The following is a 24,489-nucleotide window of genomic DNA, read 5'->3' on the forward strand; positions in this document are numbered from 1 at the left end:
TAAAATCGTTAAAGCCTAGAGTGAGATCTCAGAAGGGGCTTCTTGGTTTGGTAGAGCTGTCTGTATTTCAGTGTCCAGGTCAGGGGACCAATGAGATGTGAGAGAGTCACTGTGATGTTGTTTCTCAAGTCCTATTGCCAAACACTGCCACAGAAGAGACCAGTCACTGGGGGCCTGTGAGGGAGAGGTAGGTGAGTAGCATTTCCATATCATCAGTATGTTTCAGACCTGTAAGAGAATGGCCAGAAAAGAGGGAGCACTAAGAATAGCCACTGGTTCTTAAGAATCCCTGTTAGGAGTTTTACCCCTGCAGGTAAAGCCTTCCTGCTTTGTCAATGCCAAAGCATAGAAGTGGCATGGAAGAAAGCAAAGAAGCCCTATATCTCTGCACTGACAGAGGCAAAGAACTCCTTGTGGCCTCTCAGGTGTTGGAGAGGAGGCCTGGGAAACTTGGAATCCCTGACTCCTTACTGGCTGCTCAGTTATACCTCAGTTTAACAGCTCCCCACCCTTCCCAAGTCATCCCAGAAAAATGCCCCAACTACTCTTAACCTGGAGCCTGCATTATGGGGCACCTGACTAATGACCAAGTGTTTACAAGTGCCCATTTCTTACCCTCTGCTTTGTGCTGACCAAACTCAAATCAGGTAGCTTCTCCCCACAGGCCCTTGAAATTTAGCCCCGGACTCCCAATCTGAGCGAGCACTAAAATGGGGAACAGTTGCCCTTGTCACTTGCTCCCCAAAATTCTTGGAACACCGATACGTTTTTTGTTAAACCATGCCCTGGCCAATGAGTTTATTCCCCTCATGTGCCCCACTTTCTCCTGTGGCTACTCCCTTTACCTAATAGGAAACAACAAATCAAAACCTCTGATTTTCAGTTTGGTTTTGGGAGGCTTGTGGATTTATTCACTACGATAATAGTCATTCTAATTAAAGTCTTTCCCTATCTTATGTAAGTCTGCATTTGTTTTTACTTGATATTGGTGTGCAGCTAAGAATGATCCCAAGTGAGTGTGAGCCTCCAAAGGTAAGGAATGAAAACTTGGGGCCCCTTGCATTTATCTTTTTTGGGGAAAGGTAAAGAGGTATGCGATGAATAATTCTCTCTTAAACTTCAACTTTCTAAAGCGAAATGAATTTCGAAATGAAGTTTGAAGCTTGAGCTCTAGGAGCCTCTGGCTGGGCAAGAGAATTGCTGTTTGGAAAACACCATTGTGCTCACTGCTGGGGCGAAGGGTGTGCTCAGAACAGTGTGGGGTGGAGACAGAGGAATGAGGGGTGGGATGGGCGGGGAAAGAAGTGGGAGGTACACCAGGAATTAGTAGAAACCGCGCTTCTGTGGGCGAACACCGGTGGGGGGTAGGGAGGAGGGTGGTCTTAGCCTCTGCACCCTGAGGTCACCAGCAGCAGCAGCCGTGGCTAGAGCAGCAAACAGCAACAGCGAGCGGGACGGAGTTAGGACCGCTCGGAGCGCCCAGGTCTCGAGGTAGTATAAGGTTTGCAGTCCTTCCACTTGCTGGCAGTTGCAGAAGATCTGCTTTTTAAGTGAAACGTACATGCCACCCCTCCGAGGGCTGCGGCTTCCCTGGGCTGCTTCTTTGCTTCTCCCTTTTCCGGCCCTCGCGCTCACTCTTTAATTTGTCCGCGCCCCTAAGTTTGCCAAGAGCTCGCTTTCTGCTGGGAGAAGGGTCCCGGCCAGGCGCCGCGGGCGGGGGCTGGGGACCCGGGAACCGCAATCCAGAAGCATCGTGGGCCATGTATATTTCATCAAACGGACTTTGGGTGCGTCGCGTCTCGCAGCCATCAACGCTATGTGCAGTGACATTTCTGACTTGAGTGGAGGAATGCGCGAAGGAAGCCCGGGCGAAATTGGTACTAGAGGATCTTCTTGGCGCCAATGCTAATTGTCCTGATTTATGTCCCTTCTGACTAAGCTCAACGTCTTCATCTGAAATAAAATGAAAGCGGTGCCAAGCGGGATAGAACCGCCTGGCCACTGGTTCTGATCCCTGGGAATCAGGAAATCGTCCTGCAGCTTGAAAAAAAAAAAAAAAAAAAAAAGAAAGAAAGAAATAGAAAAAAAGAAAAAAAAATCCCTCAGTAAAAGTTTAAGGCGAGAAGTGGCAGAGGCAGCGGCGCGAGGAGGCGCGGAGAGCCGGCGAGCGGAGAACTGGGCTGGCAAGACCTCCGAAGGCTGCGATTTCATTATTAATATCACTATATTTTTGGAGGGAGAGGCACCTTTCTCATCCTCTCTTCCTCTCCGCCCACCCCTTCTCCCTCCCCCTCATCTACCTGTCAAAGTCACTGATCTTTTGCATTTCGGAAGAGGACGTCAACGGGAAGGAATTCCCCCTCTTGGTGCGGGCTCCAAGAGGGGGAGACGCGCTGGAGGCTCCCCACCGGGGCGCGAGGCGAAGGTAATTAAGCGGCCGGGAGTGGCGTACCGGCGTGGGTTCTGGGTCCGCAGAGTCCTCTCCCGCAGTCTGCCGGGCGCGATCTGGACCCCGGGGCTGTGGCGGCAGCAGCTGCGGCGGCGGCAGCTCGGGTTCACACCCCCAGCCTTCCCGTTCCGCCCGCGCCCCAGGAGGAAGCTCCGCGGAGCTGCCGCCGCCCGCCGGTGCGCCGCCCGCGGGCTCCGCTGCTGCGGCCGCCGCCCGAGGCGGACCAGGCAGGGCAGGGCCGCCGCCCCGCGCCGTCGGCTCGGCTCCCGCCCGGCGCAAGGGCAAACGGGCCACACGGTAAGTGCTGCCGGTCTCCCTCTCCTCCTGCGACCCGAGCCTCTCGTCTTTGCCCCGCTCCCCGGGCTTCCTCCCTCCCTCTGGCCCCCCCAGTGCCATCCACAGGCGGGAGGGGAGACTCCGGGTGGGCGAGGAACTTTGGAAAGCGCCTTGAGGAGGCAGCGCGCGGAGCCTCTGTGCGCACACACAACCCGCACCCTCTCACACCCACACACAAGTCTTCCTGGGTGTGCGCCCCGAGCAGGTTACGTGGTCTGTCTCTTGTCTCGGGAGCCCGAGCTCTGGGTCGGTGCCTCTACCCACAGCCTGACAACACACCGCGCTGTCTCTCACACACCTGACCACACACAACGCTCAGGAGGGCTATTCTTGTTCTTCTCATTTTCTTTCTCCAATTGTCTTCTTTGGGAGAAAGAAACTTGCCCTGATGCCAGCCCTGTGGAGCTGGTGGCTACACCGAGAGCTTTTGAACTCCCCTTCTTTTAATCTCCTTTATTGGTACGAGATTAAAGCACTACTATCCCACGTTGTGCAGCTGGGGAGAAAGGGAAATTGAAAAGGGAAAGACTAGGTGTAGGAATGCTGTTTGAAATCTTTTCTCAGACACTGGCATCACATTAATCAGTTGATGTATTCGGCAAGGGACATTGAGTTGCTTTCTGATATGAATCTGTGGATATCTATATATAATACAAATAATACCGAATATTATTGGGCCCAAAATAACCAATTAAGTGATTCATACAAGAGAAAACTTAGATAAAAAAAGAAACTGCGCCCTCTGCTGTTTATTTTGGTAACCTCACCAGGGCACCATTTTTTTTTTTTTTTTCCAGAAATCCACTTAAGAGTAGGTTGTCATTTTTACAAGGCAAGAGGGGAAAATTCCTAGAGGAGGGATTTGAGAGCAACTTTATCTGGGAAAGTCGCAGGCTGAGTTCTTATTGTTGAATCAGGTGTAGATTTCTAGAGCATAGAGGCTTTTGTTTCCCCTATTCCACATCCTTCTCTTTGCCCAAGGAATAATGGAGCCACTCCTTATGATAACAGTTTGTCAATCTTTGGAATGGAAAATTCTGAGTAAGAGTCAGAATTTCACCAAACATATGGTGAATCTGGCAGTAGATTTTCTCTAGAAATAAGGCCTCATTTTAGGATTGAAAATACTAAAAGTTATTTTACAGGAATAAAAAAAAAAGTAAGATGTTTCCATCAAATTCATTCATTCAACTATGCTTAGTGGTTAGGATTGTTAGAAAGTTTTCTTTTTTCCGGGGAGGGTCAAGTTTTTTTAAAAATTTGTCTAGCCTTTGAGGTGCATCATCAAGCCCACATTTAATTATTTTGAACTGTCACTTTGAATACCTTACCTGCCCCCTTTTCACTTTGGCAAAGAAAAAAAAAAAAAAACAGCTCAATAACTGTCCAGGATTATTTTTTGAAAATAAACAACTTTCAGTTTTTTTCATTAAAATAAAATTTTGATCCCTGCTTGTGGATCATCACATAAAGAAAAAAAATGCACCAAGGTTTTCACATGCAGTGTTGTTCCAGCTTACATATAAAAGGGATATATTTTCTTTTTTGGTTGCCATAAAATAAAATACATTTAATCACAAAAGGCCTTGGGGGGGGCATTCAGAATTTCAGGTGAATTCTATTTGATAATATTTCCTATTGTATAATTTAAGAAGGGTAATCATGAAAATTTTGAAAAGAAGCAACTTGCTTTATTTGGACATAAAGCTGTTTTCCTATTAAGATTTTTGTTTTGTCAGCTTTCTCTGGCATTTGGGTTAAAATGATTCAGGTTTGTTTTTTTATTTTTTGAAAGAGACTAATGTATTTTGCAGTTTTCTTTTGTGTGTTTGAAATTGGTGCAAATACTGTCTTCACTTCCATTATTGTTCTGAAAAACATCAGGTGATATGTTAAAAAAAAAAAAAAGTTAAAGCCTTACTTAGTTAGTTCATAGGTTTTCTCAATAAGGATTTGGAGACAGTTTTCAAGTTACCAGAACACCAAGTTACTTGGAAGGAAATAAAATTTCATACAACTTAGGAAACCAATTGTATTTCAATATTGAAAAGTGTGTACATATGTGTGAATTGCAGTGTATTATAGGTCAGTAAGTTACTTAGTATACTTTCAAAAATAATTTGTATTTTTATTATCCAGAGTTTGTTTCAAAACTTTAGATGGGTGTATTTGAGAAGTTGGCTCTCTGAACATTCCTGTATGAAAATAAAAAATTTATTGTTCATGTGGTAATTAAACAGACTTCTTCTAGGCTTAACTGATTCTGCAATAATTTTATGTATTATCCCATCCATAGACATTCTGCAAAATGTGTGCTGATTTCTGTAATCAGTCTTCTCTTGGTGAAAATAGAGATCTTTTGATACTAAGGTGTGTTACTTGGTTTTTATTAAGAATTTCATGATAGGCAGTTGCTCATAATACCCAATCAAGTATGGCTAAGAATATGCCAATGATGTTTCAGTACATGTTAAATTCCTTATATTTTGAGAGCAGTTAATAAAAAGACGCCTATATTTCCCATTAAGAATACTCAAAGATACCTTCTTCATGACAAGTATGTGCAAAGAGCATTCAATATATGTTAAAACATCTCATGTAATAAATCTCATTATGATCATATGGGAAGCTGCTAATTTTGAGAGGTTATAGAATTTGTGTCTTTTTTTCCCTCTTATTTTTCACTCAATGGAATCTGATTATAGTCAATTTTTCTTTTGTTCCTTTCCATTCAGAAACATGCATATTTATAAAATTCTTAATGTCTATAAAGAATGAGTCAATAGCTGTCTATTTCAGGTGCCCCTGAAGAGCTGAATATTTATGGAATGAATAGCCTACTACTACCACCCCCACCTCCTAGTGAGATTATATAATAAAATGAATGCTGAAAGCTAGATAGAGTTAGTAGATTTACTGGCAATATTTGATGAATTTGATAGTTGCTTTTAGAATAGAATACAATTGTTTATCATTTTAATTATTATTACTTTCATTAATATTTTGTGAGGATTTTTATTTTATTTTGTTTTTACCACTCTGAAGGAAGGGCCCGTCAAATGCCTTTTTACAAAGTGAATCCAAGGTGGAAAGGAATTAGATAGAATCTTAGAAAAATATATGTTCCATGTATGCAAAGCCATTTTATAGCTCATTTTAGCCCTGATCAATAATATCTATGAACTTGAGGGCCGTGCCATAATTTTGCATATTTTTATTGGTTTTCCAAATTTATACACCAGAGTTCTATGGAGTACTCATGGCTTATTAACGGGTATTTTTTTTTTTTTTTTTTATCAAAGAGGACCTCTTAGTCCTCAGTTCACAGGTAGAGATGATGGCATTATTTGATTACAGTGAGTTCCCAAGGTTGGCAAAGTAAGAACTAAAGCTGGGACGGCCCAGAGCTCTTTTGAAGCTATCCTTAGTTAGGCGATCCAGGCACTTGAGACAAATTCAAAAGCCACATTACTTGGCAATTAGTTCAGTTATGGGCCAGAAGGGATACCTTCAGTATATTAAGTCCCCAAATATGTCATTGACTGTCCTTCTCATAATCGGTTTGCCTAGCTATTTGCTATGATGACCTAGCTCTTAAGAAGGTATTGATATTTTTAACCTGGTGGAAAGCATGGCCAGATGGGAACCAGGACCATTAGGTAATAGAGGTTATGGTGTAAATCATATTCTATTTGTACATCATTTTATTTTCTTTGAAAACTCCATAATTATGCTTCAATAGCACATTCCTGATTTCCACAGAGGTTTTTTTTTTTTTTCCTTTGTGTGTCATGGAAGTTCATAGATTTAAATCCTCACTAATTTGAAGTTAAAATGATTTTCTTTGCTGTGTGTGGCACTGAAAAGTAAAGAGACCCTGAAATGAAAGAAGTAAAAGAGGCTAAAAATGAAAAAAATCAGAATAAAAAATCAAATAATTATTTAAAAAAAAACCAGCTCAGTGACCCTCTGTTCCTGATCTGTAATATACTGTGGTCCATATCTTTTTCTGTGTCAATGGGGGAGCTCATTAAATGTAAATTCTGCAGACTAACTGAGCCATGCCATATTAGTGCTTGCCAAAGCTTGACATTTTTAATACATTAATAATATGTCTGTAATGTAATGGAAAACTATTAATCACAACTGGTTATATGCCAGAAATTTAAGCTATAATTGGCTGCTTCTTGTCAAGAATGTCTGTCGCACAGTCCTGCAACTGCCTAATATTCAAATATCTTGCACTCCTCTGCATTTTTCCTTGTCAGTTCTCTAAATTCGATCAATGGTGTAGTCCATAATTCTGTGTAATGACCATCATTATAATTCTGATATAATTTAATGAGAATTCGTTATATTGGGATTACTGAGTATCAGGACACAGTAACAGGTCCACATACATTTCCTTAGTGTCCAAGTTTTTCATATACAACGTGTGATCACTCTTTTATTTTGAAGTGGAAGTAAAGCAAAATGTGGATGAGGACAAACTAAGAATAAATGGATTTAGGGAATAATATTGGTTAAGAAAAGTGAAGACTAATCTCAGAGATCATTCAAATATATATTTGAAGTCATAATCTTGACATAAAATTATGAATTAACACATAATGCTCCCTCAGTTCAGATTCAAAACAGTTTCAGGTTTTCAAGACTGTATAGTTCTTGATAAATAAATTGCTGTATATTTGAAAAGATGAATTGAAGTTAATAATTTCTGACCTAGTTGATTTTCACTGCTTCACTTATTTAATGTTCACTACCTTCACACTTTACAGGTTTGTTTCTTCTTACAATAGTAAACATAGTTGAAAAATGCCTTCAGAAAATGTGGATATATATCATTTTAACGCCTTTTCAGATTATTAATTGTCAAAGTGTTGAACGTTTCTGAAAATATCAACTTAAAATTACTAATGAGTCTGAACAAAGCAGAAGGCTGTAGTAGCCACAACACATGCTCCTCTGTGATTCTGTTTCTTTTTAACTTAAGATTTCAAAATGTTCTCAGCACAATATAGTCTGTACAATACAAGGAAGAGACAGATTCAAATCTTAGTTTATACGTGTTTAGACACACTGTTAATTATTGCTTCCTAGACCTCAAATATTCAACACTTTTCCTAATAGAAAATATCACAAATTGCAGCTGTATGATAACATTTTATGAATCGAATATAATGAAAATTGCACTTGCATCCATAAAGCAATTATTATAAATTACTTTGCTATGGAAACACAATTCAACCATCTGTTGGCATTTCATAGTCTCCGTGGCTTAGTTCATTTTAAAATGGTGCATTATTTAAATATAGTAAATTCCTTTATAAGATTGTTTGAAGATAGTGAACTCCCACATTTAAACTATTTAATGTGTATCATAGGGTCTATAGTGTATTTTCAAAAGCTGTAGATTTTTTTTTGTCCTTTTTGAATCATTTAAGAAATAGTTAATAATTTAGACTATGAATATGAAACAAATAATTAATAAAGTTCATTTGCTTTTAACACCTGGATTCAAATGTTAGCATTTGTTTAGATTTAGATAGTGGTACCTAGAGAGAAAAGTTGCCAGTTAAACTCTTCAATGAGTTGTATCTGTAGTTAAGTAGGCTGCATTATCAGTTTACCAAAAGTACGTTTCAACGGTAATTTTTATTTTTTTCTTAGAAATAATGCCATATTATTCTGCTTCATGGCCTGTTAACTCACCCTCAGCTATTTTTATATGTGCATTTTAAATTGTGCATTTTACTACAGAGCTTTACTTTTAAAGCAGTGTATAATATTTGCCTTTGGGACAAATTCTCTTCTGTTACAGAAAATAACTGCAAATGCAGATGTAATGCCTATAAAAAATATGTAAGAAAACAGAAAATTCTTATGAAAGGAAGATTTGCTCCTTGGTTTTATTTTTTATTTTTTTCAGAGAGTCAAGTTATCTTTATCAGTAAATGCAACTAAACAAAAGATGCTAAATTCCCCCAACATAATGAGCAAATCCAAAGGGACAGGCTTGTGCCAACAATGCTAGTTTTTACTCTGGCTAACAAAAGCTAAGAAATGTACAAGGAACTTGGAGATTCTTAGACTCTCTTTGCCAAGAGACAAAAGGCATACAAGTGGTTGTCATTTCTTTGTCATTTTTATAAAAGCATTTATTTCCCTCATTGTTTGCTTAGAAGACTTTCTAGCAGTGCGATATGTGAGAAATGTTTAAATCTAGCAGCTTGCTTTCAGTTTAGTTCAGATGGAAATAATTTTTGAAGCGAAAACCTGTAACTCACCTGGAACACACACATCTGTCTTTGCTAGGGAAGAGTTAAATCCTTCATATCAGATCTCCCCTATGTGAATGATTTCCCTGGTTTGCTCATTCTAGCAAAGCAGCTGAGTAAAGGTTATCCAGATTACACCAATTTGCTTGATATTGCATCAAACCTCCAAAATGTCAACATATCATACACTTCATAATGCATTGACTCTGGGACAATAACTCTTACTCTTATTGTTTCTTAAAGGGTGTTGGTGCCAGAAGAAAAGGATGATTGATGGGAAACAGACACCGGATGATAGACACACATCCTTTTGCTTCCGATACTGATATGTCAGCGGCGCCTGGGCAGCCCTTGTGAACCTTGAGCATTGAGGATCACTCAGGGTTATCGGATGTACAATGGGAGAGCCATCACTTTGCTAAATTATTATCTGCTATTGGACATCTTTTACAAAAACCAAACTCGATATGTTCTAGGACGACGAAAATGCTCCAAGTTGCTGTTAATGCCTAACACACAAGTATGTTAGGCTTCCACCAAAGTCCTCAATATACGTGAACATGCACAGTATCTTAATCCTTCACATCTGATTTTGGATTCTGCTTTTGAGGTCTGATCCTCTTTTTTTCTTTTCTTTTCTTTTTTTTCTTTTTAAAAATATACAGACCTATCTACATAAAGACATATATATATATATATATATACACAAATATAAATATATATAAACAAATGTATATGTAAAATAGACAAAGATTACAGATAAATCACGAAGATTGCAAAGAATTTAGAAATGTATTTGTCAAGATTCCTGTCCATTCATGCCCTTTGGGTTACAGTGTCTTCAGTGATGCAGCCCTACCCTTTGGTGTGGGGACATTATGATGTGTGTAAGACTCAGATTTACACAGAAGAAGGTAAAGTTTGGGATTATATGGCCTGTCAACCAGAATCCACGGACATGACAAAATACCTGAAAGTGAAACTGGATCCTCCGGATATTACCTGTGGAGACCCTCCTGAGTCCTTCTGTGCAATGGTGAGGCAACCCTTCTGAGTAGAATATTTCCCCTAAAGGGGTTGAATCGCATATGAATACGAATGTGGTGAATGTGAAGGCTCCTTTCATGTAGAGCTGAATCTGCAGGTGGCAGATTGTGTTACCAGGCTAGTCATTCTCTGTGGAGGTTTGAACTACCTGAAGTTACATTTGCACAGTATAATTGATGCACTAGAACTTTCTACTTTCAATTGAAGGTTAAGTTTCAGATTGGAGTTTGGGAATATGATTAGATCGTATGTGTTATGTTAAGGAGAAAATCCACTGGCAAACTTTAAAAAATTGCAAAGGTTTCTTAACATGCATATATGAAGCCAGCCCCAGGTTCCATGATTCCAGGTTAGATTCCTTCTCCTGCTTTCCTTCATTAGAAAGCAGCTATGATTTGGAAGTCCTTGGTTAGGAGATCAGTGAGAGGAAAAGCAGAGGAGAGAGGGACTAAAGTCTCCCAAGATGCTTTTTCAGAAAAGCCTTCTTTGCCAACTCATGCAGTCCTTTATCATCTAGGATCACAGTTTTCTGTGGATGTCTTTAAAGTGCATGTTGGAGATCATATTTGCTGAAAATAATGACCTGGGTCATACAAATTCAGATACTCTCCTTTTGATAAGCAAAGTTACAAAAATTTATTGTTCTTAGGTGTCTTTTTTTTTTTTTTTTTTTTCTGGGTGGAAAGTTAAATGTGAAAAGATAGCTTTGGAGTAAAACACTGAATTTCAACTAAGGACATAGCTGAAAATATACCTATAAAGTAGTAATGAAGAGCTTGGTGATTAAAATGGTGTCAGTTAATGTGCCAAGGAATTCAGACACTGTGTTCATTTGTTTTAGGTGACTGTTTTTCATTATAGACCGTCTTTGTTGGATACAGGAGCTGTGATCCCATTTTTCTCCATGTAACAGATAGAATCCTATGGCAGATTTTAATAGTATTCTTACCTGACTTTATTATCTTGAACCTGGCCTGGCATTTTCAGGATAGTGAAACTATTAATCAAAGTAGCATCTGCTCACAGTCCCCAGTGAGTTAAATTAGCATAAGATCATCTTAGCCTGAGCACTATAGAAAAGGTTTTGTAACAGGAAACAATTTTGAGCAATAAAGAGTGTTTTCACCTAAAAGCTAAGGGCTTGCCATTTTTCAGAAGTGCCTTTGGGGACTGGTTTGAATTATAGTCTAAACCTGATTTTGTGGAGAGTGAGAAAAAGAGCTTGGCTATTAGGTGTCACTATGACTAAAGTGCCCTGAAAGACTAAATATTTCAAAAAGAGAACCCGTCTCTTTGGCAAACAGGTATGTGCTTGGCAAAGAAGTTATATTTTAGAAACCACAGGCTTCTGGAGAAGTATATTCAAACATGTTAGTAAAACTATAATAAATCTGTAAGAAAAGCAGGTACATTTGTTGACTTTATATAAGGTCTTTAATAATTTTCTCATGAAAGGTCAAATATAAGATCTCATTTCAAATCTGGAATGAAATTGCTATTCAGTTGAAAAGTTGTGCAATCTTCTATTCCTTCTAGCAGAGGACAACTTCTGGGCCAACTCTTCATATTATTAAGAACACTGTAGCTCTATATATTGGTTTGCATGACACTTATAACAATACACCTTTTCTAGCATTGTTTAATAATTTATAGATCCAAGTAAAATAGAAAATATCTTTTTTAGGGTGTCATTTCTGCTTGCACAAGTCCTGTATGATGTGTTCAAGGTATGATTTATATGTGCAGTTTGCCTGGTCTCAGCCTCTGGCCAGAGTGCTTGCTCAGCACTGCTCCTGTCATGTTGAAGATATACCTAGCATGGTATCTGCAGCATGCCTCTTTCTCCCATTATAAGAGGAAAGGGCACATTAACAGGACTTCCTTTGCTGCCTTTCAAAGGGACATGGCCTAAGTTTCTTAAACAAGATAAAGTTTCTTAAACAAGATAATTCCTACCAGTCTACTGGCTAAGTGATGTTGGAGGCCAAATTGGAAAAAAAAAAAAAGAATTAAAATGATGTCCTTCAGCTGGCATTCAGGACAGTAAGATGAATACTTTGCATATGTACAGAAAAGTCCACAGAATAGTGTCAAAAGCCTTGTGGATTTAAACTTGTCATTGAGTTTTATGGTTTTCCAAAGGAGAGTGTAAGGTTTGTGAGATGTTACCTATCAATCCTTAATTTGTAGTCTTAATAAGCATATGATTGGCTTAGTAGATTAAATAATCTTGCCTTTAAATTGCACACTTTACGACTATTTGTATGCATATTACATGCCAAGTCAATGATAATGGCCTAGTATAGCAATACTTCTATGTTTTGGATTTTCCGTAAAACTCTTTTGTTTAAGGGTTCCTGATACAAGAGTATAAAACTGTCTTGGGATACTGTCATATCAGACCTGTTTAGGTGCTCCTTAGCCCAAGGTCTAATTGGGATCCATAAATGCATTTGTGTTATGACTTACACGTTAGTCACTCCTTGACACTTGCATCCGCTGAGCTACCTTCCCATCCCGACACTTGCGTCCATACCTGCTCCCTGCAAGTCATTATAGCCTATTACATCAGGGTAGCTGCCAGAGAAGCACAATCACTACTTAGCCCCTATATGTAAATGTTTGCTGCAAACAGTTTCACTTGCTCAGCTAGTGACACCCTTATTAGCTATGACTATAGCACTGTTGAGCACCAAGAGGACATTAGGTCATAGAAATGTCTTATAATTTCCATAGCTCATTTGTTTAATATAAAATTAAAGCTCACTGGCCCTGCATTAAGAATTTGTGTTACTTCTTTTTGCCTTTGCTCCATCATTATATGCCAGTGACTATCCATGAACTTTGCAGTCATTTTAATACAGAGTGAAACTTTAGAAGAGAAACATATGATTCCATTTTATAATAGGTCTTTGCTTATTAACCTGAATGACATATTTAATAAATCTTCAATGTCAAGTAATTTGAAATGTTGTGTATTCATTGTCCAAATATTTGTAGACATTAGTTTTCTGGGAGAATTAAAGAATTAGTAGAATAAGGTGATAACATATATACCAGTTGTACATTTTGAAAGCTATGTATCTTCTTTTTAATTTATCATATTCTTTTTAAGTTTATAGTGGCTAAAAAAATTATGCTTTTGCTAAGGGGGAAGAATCTGAAGGGAAGAGGAAAACTAAGCATTTTTATTTTTTAGTCTGGGACAACATGTTTGTGTAAATCCTGTCCTTTCGGCCACATGACAAGCTTCAGGTAGCATATCTTTGTCAGGAAACACAGGTCATTCAGTGACAAGTTGTTTCAATTTGCATAAAGAGCAGGAAGAATGATCTGAACCCATGTGCAAAGCCAAAGTGACAACACAAAGCTCTGACTTGTTCTTTGTGTTTAGACAAACTTAGCTGTCATCTCTCCTTGCAACACCCCAGTGGCTTAAAAATGGCAAAATTATCTGCAATTATTTCCGGCCTGAAGCTAATTTTCTGGATAAGTTAAACAAAAGCTTTGAAAGGAGCCTACAGACGGAAGTCATATGCATGTGTACGATTTATGGTGCAGAATTGCTGATGACGGTGGAAATGGGAGCCCTTCAGTGCTGCCATGGATTTCAGAGCCAATCAAAACTAAATTAGGAAACAAAGATTATTAAAAAGTCTTTTGTGCATGTAGTTTGGGCATAATATTATGAGGTGGACATTAAATGTTTCCCTTGGAGACTTTCAGCATCATTAATGCAGCACGCCTTTAATTACAAGCAGAACCATATTACTAAAAAAAAAAAAAAAAAAAAGGAGAAAATAAAGTACTCTAAGGTGTAGTTAGCAATGCCCTCATTGTGTTTACTGAAATAATTAAAAGAAAGGGTATAATTTTTCTAAATAAAATGTTAGAATTTGAAATGAAAATGGATTTTCTGTAGGAAATTTACTAATGTGTGCTGCACTCTTGATAGGCATTTATTCAAGTACCTTAATAGGCCTATTAATGATCACTCCATATTGTGCTATTTCAAAATAGACTCCTATTAAGAAAAAGAATCTTTAATTACTGCAAGCATCGTGGATAGAGCATATTTTATTAAGTTCAAATGAAATTTACAAAAGTCCTAGAAAGCCTTTGTGTTTTATGACTTCAAAGAACCCCGGGGAGTGAGTGGTAATGCACAACCTCTCAGGGCCATCCATAACTTCAATTCCTGACTTGACGTCGTCTCAGGTTGCCATCTGGTGGCTATCAGGTGGCCTTTGAGAAATTAATTTGATAAACTTGGTTACATTTTCAGTGACAAGGGATTAATATCAATTTTCCCAAAACTGGAAATGACATTGACTTACATAATAATTGAATAATCTTAAAAATACACTCTGTTCACATGAAACATAATTCAATAAATGAATGAAGTTTTAATGACAGTGACATCTTTCATTTGAACTGATTTATCCCTTAATTATGCCAGAATGGAATTTTTAAAAACCTTCATTTCTTTCATTATGAACGTCTCATTATTATTAGTTCATTATTTAGACATATTTCTTAGAAAAGTTTAATTGATGTTTGTACTGAATTAAGTTCCACAGAGATCAATCTTTCTGATTTATCACTACATCCAGTGAATCGTTGTTGAGGAGCCTCCAATAGCTCTGTGTTATCTATTGCATCAAGTATAGAGTACTCTACCTGCTTTTTAAATCTGGGTTCATGAAGCCTTACTTTCTAATACTTTCCATTAGGACCCATGACATTCCTAGGGGACTTAGGGCTGGCAATCTAATTGGAAGGGTACTACTGGATTTGGGTTGAAGCTGCATTGGCATAACATGCATGGTTTATGGGGGTGGTCTGAGATGGAACTGATAAAAATTAAGACAGGGGTAACAGAACCTTAAACTATCTCACGTCATTTATTGTTCTGAGATAGTGTTCCCTATATGCACAAGTGCTTTCGTTTGTGTAGAGCTAATGCTTCACAGGTATAATTCCAGACAGCTGTGTACAAAGTAAAATGAACAATGGGTACCAAACTTGTAAAACTGAATGGCAGTAGTGAGAATCAAAAGTTAAATAACATATGTCCACTGCTGCCAAAGGAAGTAGAATTCTAAGCAAAACGAATGCAAAGTAGTATGTACCCTGGGAACAAGGGGACAGAGAAGGATGAGCAACACTCAGAATGTTAAGGCAAAACCTTATTTTGCAGCATGTCACTGCAAAGGGCCACTTGGAAAACACTATTTGCTAGCTAAGTGCCTGATGTTAAGCAGTGTCAGAAAGAAAAGAAGTGGGGAAAATGCTGGGTGGGACAGATAAGTGCCTGCAGCTTTTAAATGACAGTCTAGCGACCTGATAAATGAATAGACCTTCTTATACATAACAAGATGGACAGGGAACAAAACACCAGAAAACTGACGAGTTTCACATACTCACACATACATATATACATAGGAGATGCTGGAATATGCTGAGTAAAATAAACCGTGGCTCATCTACATGTAGCCTGGACTTCCCACAAAGATTAATGAAAGCATTTAACTGAATGTAAAAACACAAAAAATTTAAAGGTGAAATGTGGCACTTCAGATAATGACTGCCTTGTGGTAGATACTGTGAGTTATCTCTTTCAGTCCCCATTAGATAATCCTATCTACTCTGAATCTAAAGGAACATCACTTAAAAAGAGTGAGAAGCAGTGTCCTACAATAGCATGATTTATCCACATGCTACTGAGAGCTCTTGGGCCTAATCTCCAGAGTGCGTCCTTCAAGGTGTAACTCAACTTATTTTCTGTAAACACCTCCTGCCAGTTTCAGCTGATATCATTTTCTTGACCTTTTAATTCCTTCTGCTCTATCATCCATTGCTTTCTATATATTTATACATCTATCTATTGATATATAAATGGAGATAAATACATGAACAGTAGCCCTGCCTTACTCCATCATTTCCACCTTAAAGCATCTTATTGTTCGATGTGCTCACATACACATTTATTTGTTTCATTCCTTTTTGTATTCTGACTCTTAACTGGATTACCACCATTCTTTAAATGAGATATTATGTGAGAATATATATGCTGACATATAATCCAAATTTAGCAGAGACTATACATTTTATTGCTTTTATTCCTCATAGTATTTAATATTCTCCTAGGCAACAAATGATGACATGGTTTTAGCTAATTAATTAATCAACTGAATATAGTATATGATTAAAATAATGTTTTTTATTTCTTGAGAAATATTATCATAAATCCAATGTTTGTTTTTTCTCTGTAAATTAAAAAATAACAAGAAAAATGTATCTACTATGTTTGGGCAGCTCATGATGATGTTTTCAAAAGAGAGATAGTAGAGACAAAATCTACTCTAAGTTCTGATAATGAAAGTATCTTTTGAAAGTATCTTTCCATCTGTTTAGACTATATATGAGGATTCTTTTCCATTTCTAATGGAATCCTCTATAAATATTTTTTTCTGAGATGTAATTCTCATTTATTATAAATAACTTTGAAGATATATGAAAACATTACACACAACATCAGAATCATTTTGCAACACTTTTACAAGTCTCTTTCCCTAAGTATAACACATATTCTGTTTTACAAAATTGGAATCATATCACATACAGATTTTTACCAATTGCTTTCATTTCCTACTATGTTTTCTGCATTTATTTCTCATATGCTATTCAAAAATATGACTTTAATAGCTGTAAATATTCAATTATGTGAATTTTTAACTTTTTTTTTTTTTTTTTTTTTATCTTTCTACCTAGGCAACTTGATGCTGTTTCCATGGTTTTGGCTATTGGTTAATGGTAGAATGAACAAATATCAGGATGTGTTCTTTAAGTAAACAGATCCTTCATCTCCCACATACTAAATGAATGTGTTTTTAGGATGTTGAGCTTATTGTGTTATTGAATTGAGGCTGAACGGTAGAACTATACTTTGCTCAAGGACAGAATTGCTACTGAATTGAATGGACAGTCTTTATGTCAGTCATGGAGGAAGAAGTGTCATATGAGTTAGGCAGGTCCTTTTCTCTGGGCCTTTGTTTTGTCCGGACTTGAGAGTCATTTTGTAGGTAGAAGGAATGTAGTTTTGTTTGCATAGTGCAGAGCCAAATCAGGAGACCTCTTTGGGAATTAAGTTGAAGATGGGTAAGTCACACCTTGTAAATCACACCACAGCTATACCTGTGGCTTTAAAATGACCCACAGAAGGAAAAACATTTTAGTTTGAAACTCAGTAAATATACACTTATCTATATAGACAAGGCTTTCCCTTTCTATGTGCTGTATTGTCTGGTATTTCCTTCTTTCTTTCTTTCTTTCTTTACATTCCTTTCTCTTATTTAAAAAATGGTGGAAAAATAATATATTGATGATGATACATGAACTATATGTAGCATTGTATGGAAACTTGCATAAAAGGGAAAATACTATACATATCATCATATAATTTCCTTTTTTAAGCTCAATATTATGTTTTTGAGATACACTGTTCTATAGTAGTCTATCACATGGGCATTCCTTCAACCAGTCTACACATTTATGTTATTTCGTTTTTATACCATAAGGCTTTTGACCAGTGCTGTCAAATTTTTCACTCTAAAAATTGATCCATCTACCAATATGTTATGCAAATGTCTAAGTCAGTAGATCTGCCCAATACTGCAAAATATTTTCAAATTTTCTTCTAATATAGTTTTTTAACACATAAATGTGGATATGTAGTTTGCCAAAAAAGATAAGGTTTAAATTATCCTTACTCCCATCACTCTTTTAGATTAGGTTCTAATTTTGAAAACTTGACATTGATATAAGGATGTATATGGAGGTGACAATGGAATTTCATTTTTTAAAAGAAGCTTGCATTTGCTTATGGAAGTGGTTGATTTTTTATGTTTCTTGGACATTTAAATTTCTTTATCTCCAAATGTACTAGCTTCATTACTTTGTACTTTTTACCCCTTTTCTAATTTGTCTACTAAAGCCACCAATTAAAAAACAAATATGTAAATTTGATTTTTTTATACAAACTCCATTTTCTCTTAGTTTAATCAGTATAAACATCCTTTTTGCTAGAGGAGATCATATTTGTGAGACTTTTCCACACTGTTCATGCTGTGAACATGGTATGTATTCCTGCACTAGATTTTGGTGGCAGGAAGCCATAGTCTTGGGGCTAGAAAAGCTTCATCTGAAAGCCCACTTTTGGGTCTTTTGTTCCTAATTTACAAACTTTGCAAAGTTGTTATTTACCCTCAAGCAAAGTGTCTGTTTTCACTTAGAATCAGTGCTTTTGGAAGTAATTAAGTACTGAAACACATTCTTTGTATAGAGCTACTGGTATGAAATCTACTTTGGTTTTAATTCTCCAAACCAAAGGGCAGACTGAGTTTTCATGTACTATTTTTAAACTTCAGAATTTCTTCTCTTACATTAGGAGAAAATGATGGAAGTTGTTTTACAAGCATAATATTGGAAAATAAGTTACTGAGATTGGCAGGTTGTAAGTTTCTTCTCATCTTGCTGGGAATAGATAGATTCACATAGTATCTGTTTCATGAAAATTAAAGATGTGAGATGAGGAAAAAAAAAACAGAATTGGTTTTCATTTTTTGACCTACTTTGGAGCTGACTTCTGAAATATTAAATGAGGAATTGAGCTGGGTATTGCTCCAGTCCAAAGAAATAGCCCTTTTGTTCCAGAAGGATGATGTCCATTGAGGGGCCCTGCTGCTGATGCTATCTATCATTGGGTCATGTCTGCACAATGATTTTTTAGCATAACTTGTAACTTTTTGTTTCTTTTCTGTTGATCCCTTTCCTTCTTATAAATGATAAAATGAAGGAATCAAATACACTTCCAAACAACTTCCAAGCATGGTCTAAAAATTAATCTTGTGTTTCAGCAATGTTGTCAAGGTTCCTCTATATTGATTTATATGAGGGAAGAATTCCTAAATGGGTAGAAAAGATTGGTCAAGTGTGAGGAATATGAAACCAGCTGAGAAGTTAGAAGACTGTTCTAGAAAAAGAATTCTGTATTTCAAGGGAAGATATTTTAGTGCGTGCATAGGTGCCAGAAGACATGAGTGTGGGATGTGTAAAACTAAAAATTGTCTGCCAGACGGGGAGAGCTGCGATTTATGGGTCATGTGAAGGTTAAACCGGAGGCCTCAATGTTTTTGAAAGTGACATTCAAAAGTTGTAGATTGATTTGTGGGTCAGGGTAGACTAGGCCATTTACATAATGGACCATCTGCAGGTTCTCTCATGTGAGAGGAGAACCAACCTGTGTGGTCTGCATAAGTTACACAAGAGGACATGTGCATGACAGAGAGAGAATGAGCTCGTGGCCAATATGTTAATCTGAGGTTGGTTGTAGATTTCTAGACCACTGCATATGGAATTTGATTTCAAAGTTTAGAAAGACTAATCTTATATGAAATGTTAGAGAACATTGTCATCAATGTATCTACAATGTAGTGCAGAATAATGTTCTATTTAGCTATCATAGGAAATCAGCACTTTTACATTGCTTAGCATGGTATCAGATATACATAAAAATTATTGTATGTTTGTTGAAGTGGGTTTGTGTCATATTTTTACAAATAATATTTGTAGTTGATGTTTATGAAGAACTTACATGCATTGTATTAAATGTTTGACTTGTGTTGGTTCTTGTAGTCTCAATTCTACCATAAATCTTGTTTACCAGGTGAAGTAGTTATGAGGTTAAGTAAAATTTGCAATTTGTAGAGGAAACAGAAAAATCCAGGTTCTCAGATCCCTATGTCCGGTACTTATTCTATTCCCCCCTGATTTTATTTGTAACATGTGTGAGCACCATTTAAAAAAATCCCATTTATGATTTGGACTATGAGCTGCGATACTATGATTTTGTTATTTAAAAAGCCTTTTATCTGAAATAACCTCAGGAAATTGGATTCTGTAAACAGGGCATATGGAATTCTGGAAATATGCATTACGTGATGAGTGTCTTCATTCAGGGATAAGAGAACCAATCAACACTGTTTGTTTCCATTCTTGCTTTCTTTTCCATTAATGTGTTCATATAAATGGAAATAAGCTGTTAGAAATCATAGAGAGCTGAGTACATATTGTATTCACCATCTCAAACCAGAATAATAAGTCGGCAACTGTTGGCTAGTTAACAAAATCACATTCTTGTGGGTGAGGTGTTGAGAGAAGTAGTAAGCAGGATGCTTTTGTTTTGTTTTGTTTTGACAGTGTCAACAACAACTGTTACTGTATAGCCAACTTCCTTCATGGTTTCTCTACTTGGATGTCCACTAGGTGTTTTCAACTTAATGTGTTTGTTATAGAACTCTTGATTTTTTTTTCCTCTCTGAATCGATTCTGCCTCTAGTATTTCCCACATCTGTAAATGGCATTCTACACTCATCTATCTAGCTGCTCAAACAAACAATCTAGGAATTCTCCTTAACTCTTTTATATTGCTCACAAACATCTCAGCAACTTCTGTTAGTAAAACCTTCAAAATATATTGCAAATCCTACCACTTTCATTTTCTCTAGTGCTAATAACCAGGGCCCTTCCAGTTTTCTCTCTAGGTGAGGCTCTGCTGTATCTTCTAGTTGATCTTCCAGCTTCTCATGCCTGTTCTATTATCAAAATCACTTATCTCTTATAATATTATTATATATAATATGATACATGATATAATATAATATAAATAATATATGTAATATAACTTTTTATATAAATTTATAGAGTTGACCCTCCCTATCTGAAAATCATATATCATGGATTTAACCAAAACTAGGTAGAAAAATATTCAAAAAATTTAGATCTGTACTGAACATGTGCAAACTTATTTTTGTTGCAATTCCATAAGCAATAGAGTATAAAAATTATTTGTATAGCATTTACATTGTATGAGGTATCATTGTTAATCTAGAGATTATTTAAGGTATACAGAAGGATATGTATAAAAACATAAGAAACACATACACAAATGCCACTTAGAATTAACAATGGTAATATATTGTTTTTGCTTAAAATCCTAAATAGACATTAGAGACAGAACTGAAATCATGTTTGTCCCCACTCCCTGATTCATTCCTCATCTCCTTCTTCCAAAGGAAGAATTGAATTTGGTGTTGCATCTGGTTTATGTTTTTATGCTTTTCATACCAAATTTGAGCATTCAAAACAATAGTTTTGATGTCAAGTTTTTAAAATGTTATCATCCTAAAAAAACTATTCTGAAATATGCTTTCAACATTATTTTTAAGATTATACATTTGATATGTGCAATCTATATTGTTCATATTAAAATGCTACTCTCTGTCTCTGTTTCTCTCTCTCTCTCTCTCTCTCACACACACACACACACACACACACACACACACACACACACCTTTAAAATTATATTCCTTGATGGGAATTTAGGATGTTCCTAGATTTTTTTTTTTCTTATTTGTTTTAGTTTTTTGGAATTTCAAGGCACTATATCAGAGTGTAGTTTCCACCAGTCTCTTGGTGTGTATGAGCAAGGGTTTTGCTGTGTTTCTGTTTTTCCTGAGGTATGCACCCTGAAGCCAAATTGTTGGTTTGAAGACAACAAGAATTTACGTTAGATACACCTTGTTGCATCCCTGCCAACAGATTAGATTACAAGGGTTAGCCTCAACAAGTTTTTTTTTAAATTTTTTTTAAGTTATAGATGAACACAATGCCTTTATTTTTATGTGATACTGAGGCTGTAACCCAGTGCCCTCCACACTTGAGGCGAGCACTCTACCACTGAGCTACAACCCCAACCTTCAACAAGTTTTGTTTTGTCTTGTTCTCTGATAGGCTTCCTCTTGTAATATAATTAAATATATTTAAGAAATTGTGTTTCTCTTATTTCCTTAGCTTATCATTAGATTTTTATGATCTATCAGAGCAAGCATAATTAACTCAGGATATTTGATAAAACTATGTGGACCATGGCTCTTAATCTCTCATCTTGGTTTTAATTATTTAAAAGTAAATCACTTGGAAGTTACATGAGCATCACTTGCATATATTCAGAATGGTAAATCAGTAGGAAGAATGAAATTTGAAGAAATAAACATTCCATAAAACTATAAGCAAACTTCTTTAACTGATCTTTGTGCAGCAGACAACAAATTTTAAGAGTGGCATTATAGATCTGCCTATCTCAATAATCACTCTTTAAAATTATTTTTGTTAGCTATACATAATTTTTCCAAGTTCACTCTCTTCATTATTGGACTGTAACAACTGGAAGTCTTGTTGCTTACTTTGCAAGATGATATATAAATATTGCCTCATCCATCACGAGAATGACTTGTCCCCTAGATGAAAACCTGAGGGTGATGTGTAACTGTAATAAATTTGGACAGCAAGGGAAGGGTTCCATTTCCAATTAAAACCACAGCCAGAAAGTTTCCATCTAGACTGGCAGGGAAGGTACATCTGCACACATTTTGTTATTTTCTTATCTGTTTGAAGAGAATATGGGCTATCTTGTAGGAGTATTCATCAGTCAGGCTTTATGCCCCTCCTAAGAGGGGACAATTGCCTCTTCTAGAGAGGAAATTTGTGCACTCATTAAGTTTCTGACACTTAGAGCTAGTTATTCAGAACTGGAAAGTCTAACATGGTGCACGCCATTAAGGATATTTTATTTGGAATCAAACAGGCATAAAGGTTCAAATTAAAATTTAGTCAGGTTATGTTGCTTCTTGTTCTGAGGGATAAGATGATGACGTACTTAGCCCAGTGCCTGACATATAGTAGTTATTCAACAAATATCAATTATCATTATCAGAGTGATGATTATTTCTGTCACTAAAAGGTTCAAGTCATTCTGATTCTCATTTTCTGCTTTGAAGGGATCTTCTGGATGTTTTCCTGTTATATCACCTTTCTGTGAACTGTCCAGCCATCCCTGATGTTACTAATGGCATTTAATAACTAACTGCTTGTGAGGTTTGGGCTCCAAGCAAGGTATTTAAAATCAGCATAATTTCAGAACTGTGGTTTTAAAGTAAATGAAATGTATTCCAAATAAAATAGTATTAAAATAATAATTCACGGATGCAATGACATTTGCGCTGAGGTTATAATGGCTCAATGCACTAACAATTACATTAGACATGCCTGAAAACAACATAACTATTCTGAAAAAAATTAACATAATCAATATGCAAATAAATAAAACTCATTTTATTAATGAAATGAGATTGGTATGTTGGGTTTTGTAGAAACTTAGCAAGTGAGAGAAATTTCTTCATGGGAAATACAAAGGCTGGGTATTAATTCAGTTTCTCTGGAAACCATATTATCCATGCTGCCCCTTCCTCAAAGGTGTCCAGTGGATTGCCTCTACACTCCCAATCAATAGAATAAATATTGTTTTTTTATCATTAGGTGAAACCTTACTTCCATAATTTCAACTTACTCCAACTGTACTTTTTATTTCACATGATTTTTGGGTATAGTATGCTCAAATAGAAACACTAAAAAGTTTTATCAGGGTGAATGTGAGAATTGAGAACAGGTGCTGTTTCTTTCCAAAAAAATGTTCTCTGACAAGATGGCTTAAAGAGGGAGAGCAGGCTAGATCTAGCTTAGTGGGGCAGGGCTGCCTCCTGTTGGGCACAATTTGCCCAGCTGTGCTTGCTGCTATCCTACAGACTTCTTTACATCTTGATCTTCTGCAGGACACACACTGCATTTTGGAATTTGTACCACCCAGTGAAAAAGAGCTTTTGCAGCTCATACATAAACTGCATATGGCATTGGGTAATAAAAACGACAAATGTTGTTTTAGCTTTTATTTTAAATTTATTTTATTTTAAAAATTTATTTTAAATTTAACTTAGTGTGCTCCTGTATGAGCAAAGTACTATGGGTCAGAGATACAAAGAAAGTAAAGCCGACACACTTCCTAACATCTTGGAGCTCACAAAAAACGGCAGGGAGAAACATATTCAATAAGTATACCAATAACTGCTACTGTGATAAGTGTTTCTAAGAAGTTTAAGTCCTCGGGTTGGAGCTGGAGCTCAGTGGTAGAGTGCTTGCCTCCCAGGTGTGAAGCCCTGGATTTGATCCCTGGGCACCACATAAAAATAAATAAATAAATAAAGATATTGCATCCATCTACAACTAAAACAATATAATCAAAAAATTTTAAAAGAGAGAAGTTTATGTCCCTATGGGACTGTATAATCATAATGCTAGTGGTGATAGGAAAATAAAGACCATTCTTGAGGGAAGTATGGATGTTGTCAAAGGCTAGATTTGCTCAGTGATGCTTTTGGTTTTGCATATACATTCGTAAAGCTATTAAGATATGCACTTTGATAA

The 24,489-nt window shown here is 36.7% G+C and overlaps 1 protein-coding gene across 6 annotated transcripts in view; it reads left to right on the top strand.

Annotated features, from left to right (window-relative positions):
- The first annotated feature begins 9,853 nt into the window (after positions 1-9,853).
- The window catches only part of Ntng1 (netrin G1), a 322,121-nt gene continuing 307,485 nt past the window's right edge, over positions 9,854-24,489 (top strand). For all 6 annotated transcript variants that reach the window (XM_076861736.1, XM_076861733.1, XM_076861737.1 and 3 more), the window contains exon 1: positions 9,854-10,099. In XM_076861736.1, coding sequence (XP_076717851.1) covers positions 9,854-10,099 — 246 coding nt within the window. The remainder of the gene's footprint in view (positions 10,100-24,489) is intronic.

The sequence above is a fragment of the Callospermophilus lateralis genome, chromosome 7 (genome assembly GCF_048772815.1).
Source record: "Callospermophilus lateralis isolate mCalLat2 chromosome 7, mCalLat2.hap1, whole genome shotgun sequence".
NCBI classification, from domain to species: Eukaryota; Metazoa; Chordata; class Mammalia; order Rodentia; family Sciuridae; genus Callospermophilus; species Callospermophilus lateralis.